This window comes from Dioscorea cayenensis, chromosome 16, assembly GCF_009730915.1.
Source record: "Dioscorea cayenensis subsp. rotundata cultivar TDr96_F1 chromosome 16, TDr96_F1_v2_PseudoChromosome.rev07_lg8_w22 25.fasta, whole genome shotgun sequence".
Taxonomy (NCBI): Eukaryota; Viridiplantae; Streptophyta; class Magnoliopsida; order Dioscoreales; family Dioscoreaceae; genus Dioscorea; species Dioscorea cayenensis.
The window spans coordinates 21,068,380-21,080,308 of NC_052486.1; the positions used below are offsets into that span (position 1 = coordinate 21,068,380).

At 32.5% G+C, this 11,929-nt stretch overlaps 1 protein-coding gene across 2 annotated transcripts; it reads left to right on the forward strand.

Moving 5' to 3' along the window:
• Positions 1–3,532: 3,532 nt before the first annotated feature.
• Positions 3,533–10,838, forward strand: LOC120279584 (oxysterol-binding protein-related protein 2B-like). Of its 2 annotated transcripts, XM_039286512.1 has the most exons (11): positions 3,533–3,944; positions 5,905–6,258; positions 6,841–6,937; positions 7,253–7,674; positions 8,193–8,348; positions 8,975–9,142; positions 9,261–9,401; positions 9,485–9,715; positions 9,819–9,932; positions 10,145–10,336; positions 10,447–10,838. In XM_039286512.1, the coding sequence occupies exons 1-10, from the start codon at positions 3,594–3,596 to the stop codon at positions 10,295–10,297; spliced, it is 2,187 nt and encodes a 728-aa protein (XP_039142446.1). In that variant the 5' UTR covers positions 3,533–3,593; the 3' UTR covers positions 10,298–10,336; positions 10,447–10,838. The 2 variants fall into 2 exon arrangements, 1 of the variants encoding a protein (XP_039142446.1); XR_005541954.1 differs by lacking the exon at positions 10,447–10,838 and having other exon boundaries at positions 9,788–9,932; positions 10,145–10,163.
• Positions 10,839–11,929: the final 1,091 nt, after the last annotated feature.

The following is an 11,929-nucleotide window of genomic DNA, read 5'->3' on the forward strand; positions in this document are numbered from 1 at the left end:
GAATATTTTGAACCAGGCAAGATGAACACCTCTAAAATATATGTTATATAGCCCTAAAAATGCATCTAATTATCTACATCTAGGGAATTAATTGAACCTAGCAAATGAATTGAATTTTGGTTTAACAAAAATATTCAAGATTTAAATTTTAACAAAGACCAACATGAATTTAATGCTGTTCAGTTTTTGTGGTGTACATATATATATATATATATATATATATATGAAAATTGAAAATTTTCTAATGTATTGGAAGAGACTCATTTTGTTTTGCAGAGAAACATAAAGGTTGTCTGAATTCCCCCAAAACAAATAATTTGTGTATGAAAAGTTGCCACATTTTCATATTAAATAAAATAATATATAAATAAATTAATCAATGATTAATCACAATTAAATTTTTGTTTTTTTGCCTTAGCTTCCAAGCATCTCCGTACTTTCATGTTCAACTAAAACCCAAAGGCTTGTTCACAGATTAGCATGCATCCCACGTGATACCACCTTTCTTTTTCTTTCTTTATATTTTCTTTAAAGTATATATATATTAATCTAATCCATACTTTTGATAACCCACTAAGTAACCACCATCTCTAATTGAAAATTCAAGACATTACTGTAGTCTCTAGATACTGTTTCTGATTATTTATGTATTTTATTTCATTGACCATTTTGTTTAAGTTTGCCATTTTTATTTTTAAGAAATTTATATTAAAAATTTGGGTGTATTTTATATAATGCCTCTTTTATTAATTCCTAAAATAATAAAAAAAAACTTCCATCCATGTGAGAGGTGACGTCATCATTCCTTTGAACTAAATACTTAAATAAATAAATATTATAAAATTTACAACTGTGAGTTGGTACACATATTTTTTTTATTAAAGACTCTGTTTGTATATAAAAAAAAAAGTGTTTTGGGCTAATATTATTGTGTATTAAGTATTTTTACAGTAGGAGAGGAGGTTGAGGGTTGAATTCAATTGAAGGTTATACTTTTCCACTTTTATTTAAAAAAAAAACTATATTTTGATTTATATTTTTATTATATCAAATATGACAAAGTTTATTTGATTATTTATTTATTTTATAAATAAGTTTATTAAAAATAATGATAATAGTTACGGTCAACTATTGGATAGCCCAATGGTATTATATCAAAGTATAAGGGGGAGGTCATGTGTTCAAATCTCTCCCCCGACACTACTGTTTACCGTACTGTTCATATACTGTTCATCCGGGATTTTTATACTATTCTCATATTATATATCCAGGTTTCCAGTACTGTATAATACTGTTTATATTCATATAAAAAGGGCGCTTGTCGTCTATTATTCAAAATAATTCACGAACAATGAGTTATTAATATTGATAAAAGATAGTAAATGAAAAAAAACCAAAATAGATAAAACCAAGTATGAGAGGAGGTTATTTAATTCACTATGAGTGAAGAAAATATCGATTAAAAAAAAAACATTAGTTTAAAAATAATTCTGAGAGTGAATCATTTATCTTAAGGTATAACATTGAAAAAGGCAAGAGATACTTCTTAGTCGGGTTGGAGATTATGCATCATTTTATTTTACTAAAATTGATGAATGAGCTTAGAAAGTTGAAACTAGGCTTGATAGTGTTGCAAGGGAGGTTACTAAATTTCAATTTTAATTTATTTTTGATTCTTAAAGATCATTTAAGTTGCATATAAACTAATAATAATAATAATAAAACAAAACTTAAAACTTGGCTCATTGTTTGTTGGGATATGGACCAACTTGAGATGCTCTAAATTCCACGTCTGGCTTTAAATAGAAAAACATGGCTTGGTGTGGATTGCGGTGCTATTGTTTCTTCAGAGTGAGACACACCTCTTTCATCATTTGTTCACCAACTTGGTACAATCTTTAATTTTTATATGATTGAACTATGCACCACTCGCATCATCTACTCTTTGTTTTTATGAAAACTATACATTCCTCTCTAGTCTCTATGTAAGTTAAGGTACAACTACTCCCAAGTTTTTCTATGGCTTCACCCCCCTTATTTTTATTCTTGAATTAAAATTTATAATGATCTTTAAATTATTGTCATTATTCAGTTTTTTTAATATATATATTCATTAGCTGGGCATTTTTTTATTCGGAAGTTAACTACATATATATATTTTTTTGATAAAATATAAACAAACTATGTCAAAGACGTGTGTGGGGTGTGGTGTTGATTTTTAACACACTTGTGTTTTCACGCAAGTGTTTTCACTTTACGTGAGCTGAGGTTCAAATCCATCTCTTCGGTAAGATATGTCAAGATTCAAATCCATATTTTCACAGAGATATGTCAATAGGTCAAGAAGTCATTGGTTTAATTTTATATTATTTAGTTATAAGATTAAAACTAATTTTTTTAATTAATCAATGAAAATAAATAATAAATGTGGATTTAAGAGGTACAAGTTACTTTAAACCTTTATTTTTGTTTTCCCCTTAATAGTTAATATTGATATTTAAGATATTGCCTACGGTAACAATCTAATTTGATATGGTTACAAATACTAATTATTTATTTTTCCAACACTAATCAACATGATTAATTAAATTGAACAAAACCTTTTATAACGAAAACTACAATTTTCCCTTAAAACAGGTGCAAATAAATAAAAACCATTATTTTATTAGCCATTTTAGTGGTTCTAATTAAAAGTTTATTCTATTATATATATATTTATATTTATATTTGTCACCAATAGGATGGTCTATGTGACAGAATTTGAACGAGACTTTGAGCAGCAACGAAAAAAAAAATTCACATTTATCAATTATCATTAATATAAATGATAAATTATAAATTATTATCATTATTATTATTATGGCAAACATTGGAGGTTAGGTTTAAAATATTAATATGTCCTTTTTATAGTCAGACAACTTCTTGAACTTTTTAGGTTGTTGCATGTTACTTGGAGACTCCCTAAAAGTCCTCACAAATTGTCCTTTTCCCAAAATTATTACAGAGAAAATGTCTTATTTGGACGATGTAAAGCACTCTCTTAAATATATGAATTTATATCTTTTCATTTTCATTTTTTTATTTTCCATATAACTTATTATGATTTTAAATTTCAAACTCAATTTATTATTTTTATCAGTTTTAGTTGCAAGCTAATATTAATAATTATATATATATATATATTTAAAAAATTAGAATAAATATTACTTATTCATTTGTTTTAGGATGGAAACCAAAAAAGGTCCCAATTTTTTTATATTTTCAAGATTTATTTTAAAAATAAATAATTAGATATATAAAAATATTCATTTATTTATTTTTAGAATAATAAAGAAACTATTAATATATAAATATATATTAATTTAATCCACGTGGCATTGATTTATGAAGACGAACCAAAAAAAAGGTGGCCAAGAACTTTTCTTTTGCTATTCTTTTTACACAAAACCCCCTAAAAATTCTTATATTTTTAACATACCCCTCGTTCGTCTTCTTTAAAAAACCAACCTTTCGAGCGCGCGCAATAGACGAGAAGCTTCGACCCTTCCCTTCAATGGCGGCATCGAGATCGAAGCTCTGAGCGGAGAGCCACGATGAGGGCGAGAGTGATGCCTCCGCTGTGCTGCATCTCCGCCAACTGCGGTAACATCGGCGCCGGCGACAGATCTCCACTGCCGGAAGACGATCGGGCGGAGGAGATCGCGGATGCTGCCCCTTGCGAACCCGCGGTCGCTGGGGTTCTCTATAAATGGACCAACTACGGTCGTGGATGGCGATCGCGGTGGTTCTCGCTGCGGAATGGCATTCTTTCGTATTCTAAGATCCGTCGCCGCGCTGGCGACGGCGGAGATCTCATTGGCGGTGGTGGTGCCCGGCTTATTGGGAACGCTTCCGAGCTGTTCTCCCTTTCCGGCGCGAAGCTTGCTGCCGTTGTTTATCTCAAGGTATGATCGGATTGATAAAAAGAAAAAAAATTTGATTCGATTACTTGAATTTTTTTTTCGTTGAATTTTAGCTTGAGATGATTGGTATTAGATGTCTTATTTTTAGATTATTTTAGAATAAATCAAAATTAAAATTTGGTCATCTCCTTCTCTTCTTGGATCTTAGAGGGATCGGCATTTTGCCCTTTTTTCTCTTTATTTGTTGAATTTTTGTTTAGAATTTTGGGGGATTCAACCCTGTGAGAAGGACGTCCTGTGAGAAGGACCGGAGGGAGAAGCTTGTGGGGGTCCTCTAATTGGTTCTGTTCCGCGTGGCACAGTACCTGAGGACCTGCCCTTTTTTTTCCAGGAGCTTTCATTTAACTTTGACAACTGTACATGTGATTTGTGGTGCATGTTTATCAATTCCTAATTAGGGATTTATTTTTGTTTGTCATTAGATTCTTTATTTTTTTTATTTTTTATTTTTGAAAAGTATTACGAGGGCCGGTTTATGTGACATGTGAGTGTTCGCATGTTACACGAGAGAGATTTAGTTTTAGTTATTTTTTTTTTTTTGAAAAGTATTACAAGGGCCGGTTTATGTGATGTGTGAGTGTTCGCATGTTACACGAGAGAGATTTACTTTTAGTGCCGCTAACCATTTAAATCGGAGTGGCTTTGACTATTTTTTATTTTTTCTTTAAAATTTGTAAAAGATCACTCATTTGTGGGAAAACAAAATAATAATAGGAATAATAAATTTTTACTAAAAACTGTATTATCTAATATTTTTGAATAATTGATAAACGGGATGAGAATTAATCGTGAAATTTTGGTTTAAAGCCAATTGTTGCCCTTAGAATTGGTCTCATTGTTGGTTTTGACCATTCTAATAAATTATGTTCATTTCAGGATTGAATGATTTACCTTCTTAAACTGATGTGGCAGCTTGTCTGTGTGATACAGTCATATAATTATGAATCCACATCAGCTAAAGAGTGACAAGAATGGTAAATCTATTGAGTTTAGGGTTTGAAATTAACATGTTATTACTTGAGGAACCAAAATAGATACCCGGTGACTATAAATATATAACATATGTTGAGGTTGCTGACACCAGAACTTGAAATTATTAAATATATAATATATGTTGAGGTTGCTGACACCAGAACTTGAAATTATTAGCTTCACACGTTGGCATTTGCTATTAAAATTTTGAAGGGGTATTTTACTTTTTCTTTATTTTTCTTATTTTTTTTAAAGGCAGAATCTGCAGATAACTGGTAATGATTGGAGAAATGGAATAAGCAATTTCAATTTGTTTTCGATTATATTTTTCTTGGTTTTTTATAATCTGTAATGTGTTGGAAATATTGGGTTGAGTTAGAATAAGCTACCTATTGGCATTGCCATTACCATCATCTACTCTGCCACTAAATCATCGTAAATTCAGATAATAATCAGACAGTTACTATGCATCTCATCGCCATCATTGCTTTTGGACTCTTTTGTTTCCACGTTTAAGTTGATTTTGCAGTTTAGAGTAATGGAGGTGCAAGAAATTTCATAAAAAGGAATATATGCAGGGCTTAATAGACTGACATAAGGAGTAGGTTTGTTGTTTGATTTGTTTGTAGCAGTGCCTGCTTTTGGAAATGGCTTGAAACTATGTTCTTTTGCAGGAAAATTTTGCTAAGTTTCTGTTTTGATCTTTACAATTCATCCTTTGATTAGATTTTAATGGAGTGGTTGTTTGTTACAGGGCATTCATTTGCTTGTATGTGTCTTAAGATACTCAACGTCCAGGCAAAATTTAGAAAGACTAAGTTCTAACTTTTGGTGTTTCTATTGCTTTGTGTTGGATACTTCATATTTGAACCTGATGATTACTCAACATCGATGCAAGTACTCTTTGTCTTATTTGTCATGCATTTCTTGCATCTTGAAAGCCAAATGACCTTCTTTTGTTTATTTCCAGATTTCATCATTTCGTGAAAGTAAATCGGATGATAGACGGTTCTACATATTCTCTCCCACAAAGACACTTCATTTGAGAACTTATTCAAAGAAAGACCGTGTGGCTTGGATTGAGGCTTTGGTTTCTTCTAGCTGTGTAATTTCCTTGAATGAACAGTTATCTTTCAGGCACAACAATATTTCCTTTTCAACTGAAAGGCTGCGAAATCATATGCGTTCAGAGGGTCTTGGTGAGGAACTCATCCAAGATTGTGAGAAGATCATGCGTTCAGAATTCTCTGAGTACCACAGACAATTGAAGGCTCAATATGACGAGCATTTAACCATACTTAACACATATGATTCACAGTTGGAGGTATTGTTTATTCTTTTCATGCATTGTGATTCCTGCATAACCCTAAGGTTTTTTATTTTGCTTCTCTCATACATGATTCTGCTCTAATTGGTTTTGTTGTAATCAGCATGTAATATGAGTATCATGGAAGTATAATAATTTCTTCTAATCCTATCTACCATTGATGAGAAGCGGAAAAAAAAAAAAAATCATAGTATGTTCTTCAATAAGAATGTAATATTTGAATGAAACTCTGTGTGTATGTGTGTGTGTGTGTGTCTGTGTGTGGCTTAGGGAGCTTCTATTGCTCATCACAGGAGAGATGCTGGCTTGTACTAATAATATGCCATGTATCAATTTTCTTGTGGGCATGAGTTTTGAGCCCACTGAATAATTATAGAAGGTTTACTTTTAGTGTTAAACCATGACACCAGAAGTTTTTAAATTTGAGCTTTACTGGGACAAAAAGGACTGGAAAATCCAGCACAACATTATATTGTTCTCAAGACCCTGTTTGTTTAATGCAATTAATTTTTTAAGTAGAGATAGTAACTAAGTTGATTGAAGATTGTTTTAATCAGATTATATTGTTAAATTATACAGCCTGGCAATGTGGATGATGATACTATTACAACCCATGAGGGCCATCTGCAGTTGCTAAACGACGATTTTTCTAGCTCTGGACATGGAAAATTCAGTGGTACTTCATTTCTCCATTGTTTTAAATGTTATTTTACTTTCTGATATGCTTGTTTATTAATTTTCTTGTCATTTATCCTTTGAAGAAAAAGCCGAGTATGATTCTCATCTGTACAATTTTTTATAAATCTAGAATCATTAAATTTTTATTTCTACTACTTTAATTAATTGTTACCGCCTATAATTTGGCTTATAATTTGGTGATCACATGGATCATTTGGAGTTCAAGCTACCTATGATGATAGATTCCGCTACTACGCGAATATCTTTGTCATTTGCTCTTTAGCTTCTATACTAATATTCTCATTTTGAACAGAATACAGCACGACAGAATCTTCTGATGATGTTGGGAAGCAAGATATTGTTGAATTGTCTGATGAAGATGAGCCTTGCTTTTTTGATACACGAGAGTCTTTTACTGAGCGTTCAACAGAGAATGCCAATAAGAGATGCACATTTGGTGATCACATGGCTGATGATGAAATGGTAGATTTTGAACCAGAACTTAGCAATGATCATTCATTTCCTCATGTTCAAAGGCGTAAGAAATTGCCTGATCCTACTGAGAAAGAGAAATGTGTTAGCCTTTGGTCAGTAATCAAAGATAATGTAGGAAAGGATCTTACACGTGTATGTCTTCCTGTTTACTTCAATGAACCACTATCATCACTTCAGAAGTGCTGTGAGGACTTGGAATATTCATATCTTTTGGACCGGGCATATGATTACGGGAAAATGGTAGGCCTTTATTCTTCAGCACATATTTCTCTGTTGAATCTGATGTGAAATAGACGTTTTATTTAGAAGATGATAATTATAGGAAATTGACTGAGTGCCTGACTTATCCTCAATATCATCCTGATCCTGTTCAACAAACTTTTGTTCCTTTTAACTAAAGAAAACCTTTTACTGACTGAATATGAGTGAACAACTCTATGCTTTGTGCAAAGCAATTTTAGTGTCATTGATAGAAGTTTTATCATTACTTACAATGCCATCTGATATCAAATGCTTTGAAGAATATTTGATGCATGTTATCTTAATCCTTATTTATGATAGTATTGTTTTACAATGTTTGTGGGATTTTCAACACTCAGTTATAGAGTGATTTTTAGCGTATAACTCTTTCCTTTTGACAAATGTACTTGGCATATGTGATTAAGTGTTCTGGAAAAGCTCGACAGGTGAAAATTGTATATACATTTAATGGCTGTTACCATCTTGCTTACACTGAAATTATATGCACTTGTATATAGGGGAACAGTCTCATGAGAATTCTGAATGTAGCTGCCTTCGCAGTCTCTGGGTATGCTTCCTCTGATGGGCGACCCTGCAAACCATTCAATCCTTTGCTGGGAGAAACTTATGAAGGTGACTACCCTGAAAAAGGGATCCGATTCTTCTCTGAGAAGGTACTAGGGATTAATGTCTTTTCTTCTCCACCAATCACAATGAAAGATGCGTATTAGATGTTATTGGGCAACATGAATTTTCTTATGTTTCCATAGTTCTTCTAGTGATGGTATAAATATAAGTGAAAATTCACTACATATTTTTCTTTAGATCTAAGAGCTGTGAGTGTATTTTGTATTTTCAAACATAATTCTCACATTTTAGTGCATATATTGTCTTTATTAGAATAAATCGGATTTAACTGTCACAAGAAGAAAAATGATGCTGTCTTCTTACTTGGATATAGGCATTTTGTTATTCTTAATTGGATTACTAATCCAGTGTACCAACTTTGACATAAGTGGCATGGTTACGCTTGTGATTTGTGAGATTTGTCCAGATGAACAAATGAACGAGTGATTTTAAGAGCAGTTATCTGAGTATGATCTAACAATGCTTTTCTCATGCCCTTTGTTCCCTTTCTAGTATTTTTTACTCTATTGTGCTGTCATCTCTCTTCTTATCATGGTAATGTTAGGCATAATTATTAACGCCTTTTCTGTAAATCTGGGTATAAAAAATTGTAAATTACATGCCCAAATTGATTTTGATTGGCTATGAGTTAGTTCATCTTTTCCATGAACAGGTTAGTCACCATCCTATGCTCATTGCTTGCCACTGTGAAGGTAAAGGTTGGAAGTTCTGGGGTGACAGCAATCTCAGGAGTAAATTTTGGGCCCGATCTATTCAACTAGACCCTGTTGGCATTCTAACACTGGAATTTGATGATGGTGAAATCTTCCAGTGGAGTAAGGTGTGTTACATTTACATTTTCAAGAAAGATTTCATATTCTCATATTTTTTTTTGTGTTCTCTGATTGTGGATATTTTCTATTATAATCCTGGACAAATCATTTTCTGTCATATTTCAGGTAACAACAACTATTTATAATCTGATCCTTGGGAAAATATATTGTGATCACCATGGCACAATGAAAATTGAAGGTAACCGTGAATATTCATGTAACTTAAAGTTCAAAGAACAGTCCTTCCTTGACCGTAGCCCACGCCATGTAAGGAAACGAAAGACTTACGGTCACATTATTCTGTAACTTTTTTCTGCTGTCCTCTTACTGGAAATATTGTTGTCAAGCAGGTGCAGGGCTTTGTTGAGGATGGCACAGGAGCTAAAGTCGCAACCTTGAAAGGGAAATGGGATGACAACATGTACTACACTCTAGAAGATGATGTATCTAAAACCAAGGGCGTGACGTCACCACAAAAAGCCTCCTTATTATGGCAAAGGAGTAAGCCTCCTTCTGATCCTACTCGATACAACTTATCATCATTTGCAATCACTCTAAATGAGCTAACACCAGAACTTCAGGTATACATGACACAAAATTCTGCTTTAAATTCTTCTTTTGGTACTCTTATTCATTTGTATCTTCTGTTCTAGTTCTGATCTCAAGTGTTTGATCCGGATTAAGGAGAAGCTTCCCCCAACGGACTCAAGACTTCGACCAGACCAACGGCATCTGGAAAATGGGGAGTATGAGAAGGCAAACGCGGAAAAGCTGAGATTAGAGACACGACAACGAATGGTATGCTCATTTTGACTCTTCAATATTTTAAAACAGTTTAAATTTTCCATGTACAGATAAACTCATTCAAATGGCAAACAACACTCTGCTTCAACTCTCAAATTGCTCATTGATGGCAGTATAGCAGCAAAATTTTAAACATTATATAGGTTCATATTGATAGAAAATGTGAAAGTTCATCATTCATTTCACATTCATTTTCGTCTGTGCAGTCCCGTAAATTGCAGGACGATGGCTGGAAACCTCGATGGTTTCAAAGAGACAATGAGAGCGGAACATATAGGTACATCGGTGGTTACTGGGAAGCAAGAGAGCAAGGGAAATGGGATAGTTGTCCTCATATCTTCAGCAAGGCTACATCATAAGATGTTACTGTTTTACCCTGTATCCAAGCAATCAATTTGGTGAGAAAATTCTGTCATTTTACTATGTTCAAAGTAATTTTCATCTTTTCCTACAATAAACAGATTCACCAACATAACATGACATACCTTTTGTTGCTATATACATGCAGATAAATCATCAAGGTTTGATCTTCAATGTATGACTTCAATTTATCATTTTTCATCATTTCGGCCAAATTAAATGCTGAAATCAGTGTTTATTACTTGCAAGCACATATGCATCGACGTCACAGTTTTCATCGTTCTTTCACAAATATCGGTAATTGAAAGGCAGTGCATCTATATTTTTATGTGGTTCTTCTTCTGTGGCATTTGCTTATAGTTTCGTATTATTTACGGATTGTGCATGTTTATGGAACTTCTTAATAAAAAGTCAATACACCATGTCTTTTGTATTTTATCAAAAGGTCGACAAAGTTATTCCTTCTAAAGTTTCAGTTCTGATTGTAGAATCTATTGTTGCAATTGACAATGTGTGATCAATAGAAGTTCATTTTGATTATGGCTCTAGAACTTTAATTGTTAAATGCATCATGAAAAAGAATAATACAACATATTCGTTGGACAATGTTGTTTCTTTGCAAGAACTAAAAGTGTTGCTAATATAGGTATGTGATTACGCTAGGGTAAATATCTTGAGTGGATATTATACTATTATCAGTTTTTATTTTGAGCATTTAACTTCAATTTATATCATTTTTGTCATTTAATTTTAATTTTGTATTCATCGTGAGGATACCAAGAGGATTCCGGGGAGAATATAATAATATGCGCACCGGATTTTTCACATTAACATCAGTTCGTCCTGCCATTTGTATACACGGACATGATACGTCTTTAAAAAGGATCATGTGACCACTTTTATTGATATGGCACATGGCACACTGATAAGACGATCACGTTGCTTTTTTTTTTGATAATGTGATATATCCACATATGCAAACAAAGCGTGAATTGATATTGAAATGACAAATCCGGCATGCATGTCATCAAATTTTCACCAGAATCTCCTCGGTATCCTCCCAGTGGACACAAATTAAAATTGAATAATCAAAATGATATAAATTGAATTTTGATGCTCAAAATGAAAATGACTATTATATAGTACTCACCCACAAATTTGCCCGATTATGAGAGCTACAATAGAGAAAATAATATACGATTTGAAGTTTTTTTTTTTTTGGACAAAATTTGGACAAGTCATGTGTTAGAGTATGCACAAATATGGAGTTAATACTTAAACATGTCTTTTTTCATTTTTTTCGGTTGAACACGAACACCCTATGTATGAAACCCGGTGTCAATAGACTGCATTCAAAACATTTTTTTTTAAAATTTATTTTTAATATATATATCTTTTAACAATCTATAAATAGTTGTTGATATATATTAAAAATAGTCATTTCCTTTAAAGCAGGGTTCATCATTCATTTTTATACTTATAACCCAAAATGAATGATTACATTGATTGAGTTGGATTCCCACGTGATGCACACATCAAAAGATGAATGTATATAAGTTGTCTGCATTGGACCTCAAGACTTAAAATACATGGTTTATGGTGGCCCACAAAAAAGGATTAAAACAAATAAT

Coding starts and splice junctions, on each gene's coding strand:
- LOC120279584 (XM_039286512.1), top strand. CDS start 3,594: ATGAGGGCGAGAGTGATGCCTCCGCTGTGCTGCATCTCCGCCAACTGC. Junction 6,938..7,252: donor TGGACATGGAAAATTCAGTG/GTACTTCATTTC, acceptor CATTTTGAACAG/AATACAGCACGACAGAATCT. Junction 9,716..9,818: donor AGCTAACACCAGAACTTCAG/GTATACATGACA, acceptor ATCCGGATTAAG/GAGAAGCTTCCCCCAACGGA.